The 17,966-nt window shown below is 35.9% G+C and overlaps 1 protein-coding gene across 1 annotated transcript in view; it reads right to left on the bottom strand.

The window, feature by feature from the left end:
- Positions 1–12,180: 12,180 nt before the first annotated feature.
- Positions 12,181–17,966, bottom strand: part of LOC126750963 (all trans-polyprenyl-diphosphate synthase PDSS1) — an 85,670-nt gene continuing 79,884 nt past the window's right edge. The window contains exons 7-8 of the mRNA XM_050460832.1: positions 17,528–17,722; positions 12,181–12,492 (exon numbers count right to left, since the gene is read on the bottom strand). Coding sequence (XP_050316789.1) covers positions 12,271–12,492; positions 17,528–17,722 — 417 coding nt within the window. The 3' untranslated portion in view covers positions 12,181–12,270. The remainder of the gene's footprint in view (positions 12,493–17,527; positions 17,723–17,966) is intronic.

Genomic DNA, 17,966 nt, shown 5'->3' with positions numbered 1-17,966 from the left:
CTTGAGGGCACTTGTTTTTTGCTCCGCTGAGATACACATTTTTGTTTGCCACTTCGCTTACACCGCATCGCAACACATCGCACTCGTGTGTTTGCCTTATTGTTCGTGCGTTTGCACTGCAAACTGGCTGCACTAAAAGCTCTGGGTTATCGGGCCAGATAAATATTTTCCCATTCGACTTTGCACACGCTCGTGCATTCTGCTGTGTTATTGTTTACAATTTTGAAAGTAAAATTTTAAAGTGTTTAATTTGTGTATGTGTAGTTGAAAACCGCCAACTTCACCTTCCTCGGAAATATGAGCGCTTTCGTAGGGGGTATTCCCATTTACTGTAAACTCGTATAAAGGTGAGCAAAACTTATCGAAAACATACAGAAGCTAGAATTATATTCGTGTGTATTGAGCCCCAACGAATATTATTATTAACCAGGTACTAATGATTTTCGGAATCACAGATTACCAAATCAGCTTCTCTCTTGGAGTAATCGAAATTAGTTCGACAAAAATGATTACAACAAAATTTTGAGAAATTATCAAAATAATCGTTTTGCAATTGCAACTTTTCGTGGGCTTTTGCTATTTTATGGTCCTAATAATCATCCACCTGTGCTCGCTATTCATCCAAAGAGTGAATGAGTGAATCTCGTCTGGCGAAGTAACTCTCGGGTGTATTTCTTCTTCTTCATGTTTAAAATCTATTTTCGATTTGAAGATTTCAAAAGCTTTAAGATCCCCACTTTCGCCCGGTAATTATAATCTGTATAAATATATAGCTCGTCGTATAGCTCGTACTCGTACTCTTAACGAAATTTCCTGGAGGGTGTTAAAAACTTCCTGGCAAACAAATAAAAACAATACCACTTTGAAAAATATGATTATTTAAAATAAGAGAAATGAGAATCCACGAGATTTTTTGAAGAAATATAAGGTTGTCAAATATCCTTCTTCCGCCCTTTTTTCTTTTGAATTTCGCGGCTATGTATAAAGCGCTACAGAGCTCGTATCTGGCAATACTATACATCTTTGAAAGGTCTAATGGTGTTTTGGGGGTGGTACTCTATCACTTCGACGATTCAGAGCGGGTTAAAGTGACACCATGGCTAAGCCAGCCAGCGGAAGACCTGTGGCGACGAATAACGGTCAAATCATGGAAAACATCGAGTTAGACCGGCATGTGGCATCTCGTGACATCGCCCAGAAGATGGGAGTTAGTCACCAAACCTTTTTAAACCATCTGCAGAAGGCTGGAAACACAAAAAAGTTTGATGTTTGGATGCCGTATGATTTGACGCAAAAATCGAACTCGACACATTTTTGATGCGGATTGTGACTAGCGACGAAAAATGGATCACATACGACAATATCAAGCGAAAACGGTCGTGGTCGAAGGCCGGTGAATCGTCCCAAACAGTGGCCAAGCCGGGATTGACGGCCAGGAAGATTTTGCTGTGTGTTTGGTGGGATTGGAAAGAAATTATAAGCCAGTCGCTTAATTCTACCATCTTGCGAATAACTGGACCGCTTGCAGGCGATCGACCAGATGCGTTTAAAATTGGCCAATAAGAAGGATGTAGTGTTCTCCTGTCTTCAAACAGTCGTCGCAGTCGCGACTTGGCTCTCACGTCACTGTTGACACTCACAACTTTGAAGTTGTAGATAATTTCGTCTCTTTAGAAACAAGTATTAACACCACCAACAATGTCAGCCTGGAAATCCAACGCAGGATTGCTCTTGCCAACAGGTGCTACTTCGGAATGAGTAGGCAATTGAGAAGTAAAGTCCTCTCTCGACGAACAAAAACCAAACTCTATAAGTCACTCATAATTCCCATTCTGCTATATGGTGCAGGAGCTTGGAAGATGACAACACCTGATGAGTCGACATTGCGAGTTTTCGGGAGAAAAGTGCTGCGAAAGATTTATGGTCCTTTGCGAGTTGGCCACGGCGAATATCGCATTCGATGGAACGATGAGCTGTATGAGATATATGACGACATTGACATAGTTCACCGAATTAAAAGATGTCGTCTTGTTGCCCGAATGGACGAAAACACTCCAGCTCTGAAAGTATTCAACGCAGTACCCGCCGGGGGAAGCAGAGGAAGAGGAAGACCTTCACTCCGTTGGAAGGACCAGGTGGAAAAAGACCTGGCTACGCTTGGAATATCCAATTGGCGCCACGTAGCGAAAAGAAGAAACGACTGACTTGTTAACTCGGCTAGAATCGCGTAAGCGGTTTCAACGCCAATTAAGAAGAAGAAGAAGTGTTCCACCAACGCCAAACTACACACTTTGTTGATGACTCGTCAGAAGCTGCTGGAGCTCGGATGGGAGGTTTTATCGCATAGCTCGGACATAGTGCCAAGTGATTACCACCTGTCCATGGCGAACACCCTTGTTGGTGTAAAGTTGAACTCAAAAGAGGCTTGTGAAAAGTGGCTGTCCGAGTTCTTCACAAATAAGGAGGGGGCTTCTGCGAAGGGGGTATTATGAAGTTGCCGTCTAGATGGAAACAGATTATCGAATGAAACGACGCATATTTAAACTAAATCCGATCACTGTAACACTTTTTATAAAACATTGAATGAAGAGCAAAAACGCGGAAGGGAGATATTTCACAACCTTATGTTTCTTCAAAAATCTCGTGGATCCTCATTTCTCTTATTTTAAATAATCATATTTTTCTAAGTGGTGTTGTTTTTATTTGTTTGCCACGAAGTTTGTAACACCCACCAGGAAACTTCGCAGACCCTATAAAGTGTGTATATAAATCTGTACATGGTATATACGAACTAGTTCCTCAATTTTCAAAATGTCAATCTGAGTAGATTTGCACACGTCCATTGCTCTTCAATAAGCAGTTCATTTGGCGGAGCCATAGATCAGGCTATTAAAGCATTACAGTTCAACTGAAAAGGCCCGGCCTGCAAAAACTCAGTTTTTGGCTAAATTTTTCCTTTATTCAAATTAGTTTTCTTCAAGGGTGATAAACTAGGCCACCTTTTCATTCGATCAAAATTTTTCCAAGCGATTATTCTTTTGAGATCTGAGAACGAAAAATGAAGAATATAGTGGATGCCGTTTTTCGACGATTTCGTCGTTTACATGGTCCATTAACACTATATAATATACAGTAGGTATTGATTTTCTTCCTTTTTCAAGGTAGTCCATAAAAATTATTCCATGCGTATTCCAAAAATGCAGAATCCAAAACCTTCCTAGCCGATTGTTGCGTTTTTCCACGCTTTGTAGCGGTTGCATCGTGTGCAGTCCACTCGGATGACTGTCGATTGAACCTCGGAGTGAAATTATGGAGCCACGTTTCATTCGTTGTCACATATCTATGCGAAAACTCGGGTTTATTACGCTTGAACATCTCCGAACACTGTTCCGACTCATCAACTCGTCGTTGTTTTTGGTCAAAAGTGAGCTCGCGCGGCACCCACTTTGCATAGAGCTCAGTCATACCCAAATATTCGTGAATAATTTTATAAAAGTACACATTCAGCTGCTATATTGAACATCCAAAAATAATTTGTTGACTTTTTCGATATTTTCGTCGGTATCAACTTCTTTTGGGTTCAACGTCTTCTCTGCTCATTTCTCATTTGACCTTTTATACTTCCCCAACAACCCTTCTCACAATTCCGCACCTCCAGGGTGTCATTTCGTCCCATGCCTCTCCGAAGGTATGTGAGCAGAGAAACGATAGTCAGTGCTTGGCTCGGTTACCTGATAATCCTAGTATTTTGGAATTAAATTAAAGTGTGCGAGGATTCCAGAATGCCCAGGCTCGCAGATTTGCCAAGTCAGAGGGTTTGCGGCCATACACGCCACGCGCTTTGAGCGGCGCTATAGTTGGTGCGATTCATAATGTGCCACAAATATTGATAAGAGCAACGGGTCAATATTGTCGTGCATATGGTTGTTTTTGTTGTAGAGGAAAAAAACATTTCTGAAGCAATTACGGATAAAAATCCGAAATCGTTCCTGTTACTTATACCTGCCTACAGTGGGAACGTGCATGGAGTTTTTCCAACACCCTTCACTATAGAAGGATATAGGTTTTCTTTAGTTATATTGCCGACCTTTTAGCAATGGATACACTGCAGCCATACAGAGCAACTGATCCCATCCTTACCCCTTCCTCGATGTTGGGTTTACAAGAGAGATTTCTGTCTAGGATGAGCTCTAGGAAGTCAACGCTGTCAGCATACCTAACTCGGGTTCCTCTCATGAATGATATACTCGCCTCCGGCATTTTGTACTGTCTAGTGAATAAAACCAGTTCGGTTATGCTGGGATTCATGGAGAGAACGTTTTTAGGTGCCCAGTTGCTTATAATGCAAAAGTACCCCTGAATTAGCTCAAACGAGGAAGGTTACCACCCGAAAGTCGGTTTCCTCAAGCTTTTTGAGAGGATCGTTGACAACCATGATCCAGTAAAGTGAACTCCCCCTTTTGAGGGTCCTTACTCATATTCTGTTAAGTTAGTTAATATTTACTAAATTCAAGACAGAATCTTCTATTTTCTATTTAAATACTAAAATCATAAACCCCATTCATATACCCTTGTGTCCAATATTTTTCCTCTTTGAAACGTTTCCTCGCCTTCAGCTAGTCCTGCGATTGCTCTACTTCCGATTGCTTCATTTTATATATCCGCAACATTTTATTGCCCCGAGCACTTAATTGAATCACGCCATCGACACACACTTGAACAACTGGCCATCTACTTAGTTAGCTGCAAGATAAACAGTACTTGTTGATATTTAGAGTGCACACAGCCACACACGCACATATCTTGGCACATTTCAATAATTACCCGCACACACGCACACATCTACGAGTGCATATGTGAATGTATGCATGACGAGTTAAGCACTCTAAGCCGGCATTAAGCAGCGAGTGCGGACAGTAAGTAGGACTTCCGGCGCGTTGTGCTCATCCATCAATGCTCACGAGTCAATAACTACAACATCCTGTACTAAGAAATGAAGATGGTAGGGGGATTGGGGGATAATGAGTTGAACTATTGCGCGCTTGTGCGCTGAAGCGTTGACCCACATTTCCAACCATCCACACAGGCTCTTAGCTGCCTGACTTGTTCCTACTGCTGCCTTTGGCGAGAATGTAAAAAATGACTCGGGGAGTTTTCGAATGGCTTAAAGCTTTTTTACTCTTAAAATACTGTATATACACTCTTACATATGGTACATGCAAGGAGACGACAGAAGGCCGTTTCATAAGATAATATAACCGAGACAGAGATTTGTTAGACTTAGCAACAGAAAGTATAGGTTAGTTTCCATAATATGATTTCAATTTATTAAAAATTCTTGTTTTTCTTGCCCATTCCCCATCTATGTATATTTGTGAATTTTTACAGATAAGATCTTTTCTTGGAGACTTCTGCAACATATTAATTTTCTTAAAACTGTTGAAACACGAATTCTTGAAAAAAGCATTCAATTCAATTGAAAACTCCGAGTTCATATCTTTTTTTGGTTTTACTAGCGAAATTCGAAATATTCCTTTTCTTTAACCGCCTTCATTTAAATATTTCTTTTTTTAGCTGCTGAACCTCTTTGCTATTTGTATTTCCAACGAAGGTATATTCTCGTCGGGGAATGTTGAACCGTAGGCGCAGAGAGCAGGAGAGTAAAAACATCATATATTTTATTTCTGGTGTTAAGATTTTTTTGTCTGCTATAAGCCGGATATATACCGATAGTTGAAGAGGGAAGCGAAACGCATTTGCAGACAAAAAAAACGAGATAGGCAGCTTGACAAGCTGGACAACAGGAGATAATCTGTAAAAAATTTATTGAAGATATATTGTTCATGCTCAAATGGGGAAAGATGCATTTTCAGTTTGTATTTCCAAAAAAAATGAGCGAATAACAGAATCCTTATAATATATTTCAAAACCGACAAAACAGTTAATGATTGACTAAGTACAGTTTTTATTGTTCCCCAGAGATGAAAAAAAACGAGTAATATATGACCAGCTCATACTAAAATTGCAACAACTAAGAAACATTTTCCAGGCTGCTCTATGGCAGTGAATGAAGTTCGAATAGCAATTACCCGTCTGTAGAACAACAAACCGCCAAGAGCAGATAGATTGCCGGCCGAACTATTCAAATACGGCGTCGAAGAACTGGTAAAGAGCATGCATCAGCTTCTTTGTACAATATGGTCAGACGAAAGCATGCACAACGATAGAAATTTAAGTATGCTCTGACCAATTCACAAAAGGAGATAAGCCTCCTAAACATCGCATATAAGTTTCTATAGAGCGTAAAAGATTAAATCACACCGTCAGCCAACTGATTGGACCTCATCAGTTGTGCTTAAGGTCTGGCAAATCAACAGCTGATCAGATATTCACAATGCGCCCAATCTTGGAAAAGACTCGTGAAAAGAGGATCGCTACAAACCACTGACTTTGAGCATTACCAAAGCTTCCGTCAGAATCGAGAAGGACCTTTCCGAGCCTTTTGATATCAAACGAAGTTTCAGACAAAGCGACTCCCTATCGTGCGACTTCTTCAATCTTCGGTTGGAGAATATATTTCGTGCTGCGGAACTAAATAGAGTAGGTACCATCTTCTATAAGAGTGTAGAGCTGCTGGCGTACGCCGATGATATTGATATTATTGGTCTCAACAACCGTTAGTTCTGCCTTCTCCGGATTGGACAAAGAAGCGAAGCTCACCTCAATGTTGACAGTCATAACTTTGAAGTCTGGGTAATTTCGCCTATCTTGGAACAGGAGTCACGTTGGCTAGGTCATGTCGTCCGTATGGATAAAAACAGTCCAGCTCTGAGAGTATTTGACGCAATACCCGCCAGGGGAAGCAGAGGGAGAAGAAGACCTCCACTCCGTTGGAAAACCAGGTGGAGAAGGACTTGACTACACTTGAAATCTCCAATTAGCGAAAAGGTAGAACGACTGGCGCGCTATTGTAAACTCGGCTATAACTGCGTACGCAGTGTCTACGTCATTAAAGAAGAAGAAGACGATTTCGGCAAGTGCTTTTTAATGTAGAAAAGCAAAACTGTGCGGCAAGTTGTTGATCCGAGTTGGATTGGGTTCTGGTAAGGTATGTGCGTATCAAAAACTGTATATTTCCAGAATCCAGAAAGAATTTAGTTCCATTTATTACTAACAAGGTTCAGCTTGCTGTGTTTTGTTGGATTGCGGTGCCGTAAGAGAATTTTTCCTATACCGCCAAAGATTCCTTCTCGTCATTCACACCTCCCGAATTTATCGGTCACAGAAGAAAGTCTGTAAAATACAACTCATTGTAAAACTTGACTTATCAAATAGCTCTCTTTTACAACAACATAGCAGGCCCATGCACTATCACGAGTCATTCCTTTCAATCTCGACACCGGCAGTCTGTTTGTTTTTAAATTCATCTCGTTCAGTTTATAGAGTGCCAATGAGCTGCTAGTGCTGCCTCTGCGCGTTTTACTGAAGCCTAGAGCTATTTGCCAACAACAAAGAAGTTGTGTTTGAAGAATTCGCAATGCTCAACAAAAGCGATAGGGCGTCAGCTACATTCTAGACTCTTGCTTAAAACAACAGCTGCCATTATTTGCTCTGCTTCAGCGATGGACTTGGCACTTTACTCGTAATACAAGCACACATGCACACATGCATGTCTCAGCGTTACGTTGCAGGGCTTTGAGAGCAAACAACGCATGTCATTCTTTGTCGGAATCGCACTAAACAAAAACAATAAGCACACTTAAGTGATGTGGCCTTTTATGGAAAGGATTAAATATATGAAATATTCAGTTGAACAAACGGCAGCTGCTGCCAACTCATCGACACTTTCCACCATTTTAATACACTCACACACAGGCATGCGATGAAAGCGCTTCGTGGAGGAAATGTATTTGACCTCTCACACTGCTGCTTTGTACATTAACTGGGGCACTGGCGTATGTACTTACAGATCAGTCATGCGGTCAGGCAGCCGTTGAATGTAAATAGTATGCGCAACTTATTTTGACCCTTTTCTGTAACACTTTTTGCTTCAAATTACGCATTGCAATAATCTTTAATCCTTTGGAAAATATACTTGAACTATATGTGGTTTTTCAACAAGAATGATAACAGATGTGAAAATAGCGGCCAACGTAATTTTATGACGTCCAACTAAATGGCATTTAGGGGCACTGGCCGACATAAGGCAATCCCGTTTTGCTATTACTTCTCGCCGCAGTTGACGTTTAAAGTGGACACCGAGACACCGACAAGAGCCTGCAATTTGAGATTACAAATTTGTATTGATTATTGGATTGCATCATGGCTGACTATGAACGACTTCATAGTATTCATAAGTCCGAAGAATAAACCAAACACCAGAAAACCAGGACAGCAGAGGCCGTAAAGGAGCTGCTCTATCGGATCAAACGCAGCTTGGCAGCATCTGGTCGAAATTATCTTGCATATTTTTCTGTAAGTCCTGTCGTCTAATACTTCCTTCGCCATGTCTTCTGGCCCATTTTGCAATACATGGTTCAATTTGGTCATTTGTTGTCTGTAGCGATTAGTTTCACTAGGTTTTAGACCACCTGGCTTATGATATACCACACTCTTCTGATCCCACCAAACACAGAGCATTGCCTTCTTACCGAATCGATCTGTTTTTGCTGTCGAGTTTGATGGTTGTTCCGGAGTAAACCATGATATTCTTTTGACATTTTCAACACAATGAAAAAATATGTTTCTGTTTGTTCATTGACTGTAATGTCATTGAATATGTTTAACAGATGTCATGCCAACCAAACCGAAAAAAAACGAATGCCTGTTCACAACAAATGTTCCCTACCAACACATTTGTATCCTAAAGCTCACTACATACCGGTACACTGGTAGTTCCAGATGATAGACAACCTACTCATAAAATAAACAGAGAGGTCAGCACCATCACTCCATAAATTGATGTGATAGTCGACTCTATGTATGTATATTTGTATATGCAGTATTTTTTAAGTGATGCTGTGATGATCAAATCACCACCAAAATTAGTAAATGACTCAGGTCACCTTACAAGACTCGATTTTTGCAGATCAAATTACAATACTCGTAGAGACGACTTAAAGCTAACCACTGGTTACTGTTAACAGGCCATTTCACTAGTCTGCCAACAGGACTTCAACTGGTATAAGTTTAAACTGTTAAAAACTTGAACTGGTATAAATTGGAACAAATAATTAACTCATATAAGTGGCTATATTAACTGGTACAAATTTTATATTTAAATACCCATTAACTGCTATAAATTTTAACAACTAATAAACTGGTATAAAAATGTATAAACTTCAATTGGTACAAATTTTTATATTATTTGCTAATAATATACTGCCATAAATGTGTATAACCTTCAACTGGTACAAATTTGGCAACTAGTGAACTGGTATAATTGTGCATAACGTGCAAGCGATACAAATTAAGCAACTAGTGAACTAGTATGGACACTTACTGCTTTCACCTAGTGTGAAGTTTAACAATTATTAAACTGGTATAAACATTAATTTCCTTAAATTGGTGTAAAGTTTAACAATTAATAAACTGGTGTAAAAGATAGAATCGTTAACCGAAATAAATTTCAACAATTATACCCAGAATTACTTTTTTAATAATTGAACTGGTCTAAAAGTGCATAACTATCAACTAGTATAATAATAAATAATTTTAACAATTTGTAATCTGATATAAAGAAGTATAACCGTTAAATAGCAATAAATAAATAACAATTAATAAACTGGTATAAATTGGTATGATAAATAGTTCATCAATTGGTATAAATAATTTCAATATTTAATAACCTATTAACCCTATACACCCATTCTTACCAGTAAATAATATTAATAATAAACTGGTATAAAGTGGTATAATAAATAATGAATAGACTGGTATAAATATTTTCTAAATTTAATAGACTAGTATACACCTACTTTTATGAGTAAAAATAATATTAATAAACTAGTATAAATATTTTCAGTACTTAATAGTCTAGTATACACGCATTTCTATCAGTAAAAACAATTGCTTTTGGTTTTAAAAACAGTTTATTATTCTTTAGTCAGCATAACAATTCGTACATTTTATTTATTTTGTAAAAAACAATTATTTGTATTTTGCACCTGTCATGCATACATACAAACATATATTTAGATATCTTAATATTTTGTGTAAACATACATACGTCACGTGCTTGTATAAATTTACGCGCAATTATAAAATTTTCCTTTAATTAAATACACTTTTATATAGACATTTGATTTAGTTTTGTAATTATTTAATAATTGTAAATTTTTCAAAATATCAAAGAATATCAATATTTCTTAAACAAAACTTTATTTGGACATACAATTTTATTTAATTTTTAAACAATTTAATTGCAGTACAATAGAAAACAAATTATATTTTTGACTAAATTACAGTAATGTGCGCATGTCGAAAGGTAGCTTAAAAGCGGTCAGTTGGAAAAATTTATGTATTTGAATGTGGTTTTTCGAAATTTGATGTTTTATTAAATATTTAATGTTTGTTTTATTCACAATTTTGTATGATTTATATTTTTTTTTTTTTTGAAGTGAAATCGATGATACAAAATTAAAAACTAAAATTTATTTCACATTTATTCAGAATTTAATTTTTTAATTTTGTGTAATATATGTACATACAAAATTAAAAAATTAAATTAAAATTTATTTCAAACTTATTTAGAATTTTATTTTTTAATTTCGTATATGTGATTTCGCTTTCCATGTGGGCTCTAAATCTCTCCCGTCTGCCATTTTTTCTTCTCAGCCAATGTTTCTGGTTGTAAATAGTTTTTTATTATTGTTCAATAGTTTCAAAGATTTTTTCTTTTTTTGGTGCGCACATTTCTTTCATTACTGATTTTTATTTTATTTAATTAAAATTGAACTCAAAGTTTCACTTATTTTACCGTACACTTGGGATAGTTGCTCTAATAGACGAGGATTGCACCGCGACCTTCGGCCTGTTGTGCCCTCTTGCTCCAAACAAGTAATAAAAAAATATTTTTCGCTTTAAGAAATCATGAAATTTGTTGCATGCTATATATATAGTTCGTTAACATTATATATACATATAAAAATCTATCAAAATTCCTCCTCAAATATCTTTAGTGAGTTTTTTTTAGTATTTCAAGAACACATTCGTTATATTTGCTTGCATAATTATACTTTCTAAGTTGACCGCTTCAACTCGCTCATTTGTACAATAGTTATGTACATGCGTGTGTACAGTTATTTCTTGTCTCTCTACATATATAATTATTTATTTTCTTTTTTTTTTTGCTGCTTTTAATACAAACTAAATTCAGTTTGCACCAACCTTTCTCCCGTTTTGTCTGTTTGCTTGTTTATTTGCTGGCCTTTTAAGTATGTCAGTTGCTGTTTTTGTTGTTTTGTTTTTTTTTCGCATATAATATATAAACATTACTATTTATTTAGTTATATACACATTAAATATTTTCCGTTTGGTTTAACTTATTTCCTGCGCATACATTTTGTTTCAATATATATTCATATATGTATATATTTATTTGTATTTTTTCTGCTTTTCGAACTCCTCTTTACATTACCATAAATTATTTACAATGTCAACAAGACTTACAAACTAATGCATAAAATTATTAAATAATATTTCTGTTTGTTTAGACTATATTTATGCTTTACACAAGTTAAGCAAAAGAAAAAAATAATAACAACAATAACAATGGAAGCATAGTTTTTGCTACGCTTTGTTGTTAACTGTAGTTTTGTCTGCAGTTATCCATGCAATATACACAGTTATCTTTATATAACACGCATACAATTTTTTTTCTCATTTTTTGCGCTTTAGTGTGTCTACAACAACAATTATTTACTTAATTTGTGTATTTTACAGTATTTTTTTTTGTTTTTTTTTATAACATATTTTTCAATTTGCTGCATATGTGCATATAAAATCTATACATAATTTATTTTGGACTTGTTTTTATCGTTTTATAATTATTTTTATATAGTTACAAATTATATATTATATGTGTGTGTGTGTATATTTATAAAAATGTATATAAGTATATTCCAATTATTTAACATTTGTTCTTTTTTTGACAAATGTTCTTTTTTTGAGTTGCGTATGTTGTTTTTTTTTTTTTAATTTTTGTGTTTTATGTTATGTTGCACTATTATATGTTGCACCAGCTGCCCCCTGCACCCGTAACTTAAGCTATTATTTCATACGATTAATGACTAAATCCGCGACCACTTGCAGACCCTTCTGGTATGGCGACTCGGTCAGCTCCTGCGCCAATCGTATCGCTTCGATGCAGTGCTTCTTGGCCAAGAAGCGCGTCTGTTCGAGTCCGTGCGATTTGTGGACTAGTTCGAAGGCACGTTCAACATCGCCGGGTTCGCTGAAACGGCGCATTATCATCGGATTGAGTTCGGGATACTGTCGGAGAGAAGAGAGTTAAATTTTATTTTAATACAATTGCTATTTTCTGTTTATATTGATATTACTAGAAGTGTATATGTTTTATTATGCGGCTATTAAGCAAAACACCAATTTTATAGACTACATGTAACTAGAAGAACAAAAAAAAACAACAAAACTAAAATAAAGCAATATTTTTCCCAGTATATGCGGTCAGCATCTGTCAATTAATATATATTTCTTTTATTTCCCTCATACGAGCGTAATATCAGCGGGTTTACATACATGTTATTATCATATTGGGTGTGAAACTTTGCTAAATGGTTCGCCTAAAGGTAGGCAACATTTTTATTATTTTCAGGAATAAAACGATAGCAGTACTTTGAAAAGCGGAATACCACCAATCACTAGCAAATCGTAAAACTTAGTTAAAATATTTTATATACTCTAGAATTTGCCGAGTAGCTTACTAATATAGACTTGATGAGTTAAAAGATTAAAGAAAAAAGTATTTTTAATACGATTTAAGACCTTGTCAACTATAATGAATTTATTTTGTTCTCTACAACATATTTTTTTGCTGAAACAAATTTGGAAACTTCAGCCAAAATACAAGATTCGCCTAAAGGTAGGCAACCACTTTTATTATTTGCAGCAATAAAATGGTTGTACTTTGTAAAACGTAATATCATCACTCACCACCAAAACGTAAAACTTATTTAAAGCATTTTAAATACTTTAGAATTGACCGAAGTTTATAACTAATATGGACTTGGTTAGGTTTAAAAATTAAAAATAAAAAAAATGTTTAATATGACTTAACACCTTGTCAACTATAATGAATTTATTTTCCACAACATATTTCCTTGATCAACTATTGGGTGGGAAACTTGGAAATATAAGTTTAGCCTAAAGGTAGGCAACGATTTTACTATTTTCAGTCATAAAATGCTGCTATTTTATAATATTGAATATGATCGCTTACTAGATGATTGCAAAACATTTTTACATGATTTTCAAAACTACAGAATAAGTCAAAATTTACCACTATTACTGCTTCAGTTAGATGCAAGAAGTAAAAAATCAATATTTTCACAAAAGTAAACTGGTATATAATCGCGTAAGCGGTGTCTACGCCAGTAACGAAAAAGAAGAATTTGGTATAAGGAAGTATAACCGTTAACTGGCATAAAAATTAACAATTAATAAACTAGTTGAACTGGTATAATAAATAATAAATAAACTGGTATAAATATTTAAGAGAATAGTATACACCCATTTTTATCAAAAGATATTTGAAAACCAAAAAAAAAAAAAAATAGTACAGACTATCTTAATCACAAAACAATTATTACATAGATGCAAGAAATACTAATTTCATGATTTAGGGCGTGGAACTTCGCTACAACTTATGCTTCGCTTACAGATAGGCTCTGTTTTGCGGCAAAAAAATCCTTTTGTTCCTTAATAAAGAGTTAATTTTAACTTAAGCCAACGCCAAATTAGAACAATTTCAAATTTAAAGTAATATTCACACCAGCGAATAAAATCCTCCCGAAGCGTCATAACATTTTCCACAGAACACACCGTAATCCGCCACAAACATAAGTGATATACCTAAAGCGCCTAAAAGCAGACAATTTTGGCGGCAATTCAGTGGCAGGACTCGATTTCGATAAAGCGACAACAATGAATAAGCGCAGTGCAGCCATCAAGCAAACAATGGTACGACCGGAAGCGGCGCTTAACCACAAAAACACGACAAACTCACAGGCATATTGAGGTGCACAATAATTGACGCTCTGATCAAATGTATAACTACACCCATTGAGCGCCCCCAAGCACAGACAGAAATCACAGATTAAACTGAACCATTTCACGCCGAATGAGTGACACCCTACAATGCTCTAACAGACATTGTCATTGTGAGCGATGCGCTACCGGTGTTATTCCATTTTTATAACTGTCACAGCGCACCTGTCACAACCGTCACAAATGTCAACGGTTGGCACGTACACATACCCACACACACATGCGCGCAATTCGTTTGACGCATAACACAAGTCGCTCCTGCCACTCTACTGCCTCGCTTCTATTCGGCGCTCACCGGCTGCGGATTAACAACCGCCTCACGTCCAAACAAATTGCTTCGCATATCAATTTTCGAAAAACTATTCAATTTAATTGCGTTGCGTGGTGAGTGGCACAGCAGAGTGTTAGCCCCGTAATTAGTGCCAAAGGAGGCAAGGCAGATTTTGTGGCGGTGTTAAAGGGGTGTTGCTGCAAAATTCCTTAATATATGTACATATGATGCCAACTAAGTAGCTTTATGATGCACTGCTGGTTTTGGATTTGCGTAGCATCGGTTTTTGTTTTTTTGTTTCGAGTAAATAGGTATGCACATATTTGATTTGAATTTGAGTCATTGCTATTTTAATGCTTTATTATCTGTTTCAACTTGAATTGCATTTAAAGTGCCGCAATGCCTTGTAGGAATTTCTTTTTGTGCGTGTGAGAGAGAATATCATACGATTGGGTTATGTTATGTTGATCGCCGTTAGTAACAGATGACATCATTATTTTACTAACAGTTGTATGTTGAGCACAGATTAACTGACTGTTATTAACAGCTTTTAACCACGAATAGTCAAAATTGTGAGAAAATATGTATAAAAGATTTAATGTGACCTTTTTCTTTTCGAAAGTTTTCTGCACTGAACTGTAAAAATGCTTAAACAGTTTCAGCTGAACTTTAGTTAAAGAACTGAACTTTAATTTGATTACAGGTAAGAGCTATACCGTTTGCACTTCTTTATTATATTATTTTTCTTTTAATTAAAATTTTCTAACAGGAAACTGGTTACAGGCAATGAAAAGTGGATCATAACTGAGTCGCAGTGAGGCGGCACAAACGGTGCCTAAGCCAGGACTGGCGGTTATAGCCTTGACAGACAGCAGCGTTAATCCGGATTAACTGCGTACTTAGTCAGATCTAAATTTGTAGTTGACAGACGGCAGCTATGCGAGTTTGAAACTCTCGTACACAGCTGATTGTCATTTTTGTAATATTTTCAATGAAAATGGATAGAAGATAAACATTGCGGTTGTTAGCCGACCAATTTTTATAAAACCATTTTTTATTATAAAAACATATTATTTTTAAAACAATTATTACAAAAAAATATTATTTTTAAAACTGCATCATAACATAACATAAAACCTATTGTTTTATTATTGAAAATTTGAAAAAGAGCTGTCAGAGTTGCTCGTTTTTCATTCACAATAGATAAAAATTGGCAATTTTTAAGAATTTTGCCAACGAAAATGCAGCTAACTCTCTAAAATTTTGAGGATTAAATGGGAGTTAGCAACGGAGTTATGATCACTAACTCCTGAATTAATCCGGATTAACACTGCCGTCTATCAATGCTATTAGGAAGCTCTTGCTATGTGTTTGTTAGCATTGACAGGCAATCATCTGCTATGAGCGGCTCCCCTACTGCAAAACTCTTAGCTCGCACTTATGCTGTCAACAATTGGATTGTATGAAGGAATCAATAGCCCAGAAGCGGCGAGCTTTGGCCACTAGGAGAGGGATTAAACATCGATAGGTAATCACAAGAAGTTCAGCGAGCTTCGTTGTGACGCTCTTATGTATCCAAATCATAGACCGAACCTTGCTTAAAGTGATTACCACCCGTTTCCGTCTATGAAATGTCTAAATCTGTATAGTTTGAATATAATAAATGAAACCTTCACAATACTGAATTCCTTTTTAATATAATTACAATATATTGATATAACTTAAGAGGAGGCAGGAGTAAAGAATGTAATGATTTCATCCATAACTGGCAACGTTTAGTTTCCTATATATTTCGGGATTTGGCCATTTTCGGTGATAAAAATTTGTTTTTTTTCTCGTATAACGTATCGTCACATTTCAGGTTCACCCATTTTTAGTACGAGGCCAAAATTTAATGTGTGACAGGTTTTGACATCTTCATCAATTTTTAGTATCAAAACACAATATACCAATGAAAATGGGAAGACAAGATTTCATTAGGATATCTTCTAAACTGACTAATATATATAAATATATGGTATAAAATCGGCTGAAATGCCGGAGATCATGGTAATCAATCAATGAAGCATTTGGAAAGGTATTAAGAAAATTATACAATTTTTGGTTCAGTACATCAACTAAACAACCAAAACATATTCTAACTTATATTTATAACTGGATCGAGTATAAACTACAGGCTAGTAATTGGTTGTCTCAAGCTTAACATCATCTTAAAATTTTTTTCTTCGCAAATGAAGATCGATAGAGGCTACTAAGCCTCCTCTACCTCCCGTATACTTACATACTACATTCTACACACTACAAATTTTATTGCGTACAAATTAAACGTCATAAATCTTAGCCCTCACCGCAACATTGTATTTAGGTACATACATATGTGTATAAATATGTGCAATGAGACAATAAACGCATTTAAGTGCAATAAAGTGCAAAATTCAACGATCAATATGCGTCTGACAAGCCGAGCTAGAGAACATAAGGAACTGTCTTATGGCGAGCATGAATGCAACCGTGCAAAAGTGCATAATTAAGTGTTTATGTCGAGATTTATTTGACTAGCAGCAGCATTAATCTGTCATTTATTTGACACTTGTATGCAACGCGTAGCGGCTCATAAAACGAAGGCGTGTTGCATGCACTTTCGAGAGAGTGTATTGAGGGAACGGGAGCTGAATAAATGCTCTGATGTTATCACGCAATAAACATGATTTGTTGTTGTCAAAATTCTTGCATATAAAACGCGTAGAAATAAGAAATAAGGAAATGCCATTTATAGCGCGACATTGAGATTGATGTGCATTCAAATATTTGCTTTTTAGTTGTTTGTGCAATTTCGAATTAAGCAAATGAAATTACTCGGGGGTTGTGATCATTACGAAAATCGTGATGGTGTGCACTTCGAAAAAATGTGTGTATGTCTTTTGAAAAAATTATATCAAAGTAATATCTGCTAGTTAATAAGAAGCTCACCTTTTCGCATGCGAAGAGCACCGGCGCTGTGGCGAGGCCCAACTTCAAATCGGCAGCCGTTGGTTTACCCATTGTTTCGGCGGTTGAGACAAAGTCCAGCATATCGTCGACCAGTTGAAACGCTAAGCCCACATTACGTCCATATTGGAATGCCAATTCGGCGATGTTTTCATCTGCATCAGCGATTACAGCCGTCTGTAGGTAAAAAAATACATGAAGTTAAACATTAAATACATTAAATATAAACAATAAATGTTTGAAAGCAAATGAAAATCAGAGAATTTCGATAACAAAAATTTCATATTTTTAAAATTAAAACCAAAAAACCAAAAAAAAATAAAAGTAATTCAAAAATATTTAAATTAAAACTAAAAATATTAAAATAAAAACAATATTAATAATTTATTAAAATAAACAAAAAATTAAAATAGCATTAATT

The sequence above is a fragment of the Bactrocera neohumeralis genome, chromosome 2, assembly GCF_024586455.1.
Source record: "Bactrocera neohumeralis isolate Rockhampton chromosome 2, APGP_CSIRO_Bneo_wtdbg2-racon-allhic-juicebox.fasta_v2, whole genome shotgun sequence".
NCBI lineage: Eukaryota > Metazoa > Arthropoda > Insecta > Diptera > Tephritidae > Bactrocera > Bactrocera neohumeralis.
Note: the sequence above shows the minus strand (reverse complement) of the source record. Positions and strands in the feature narration are given on the sequence as shown.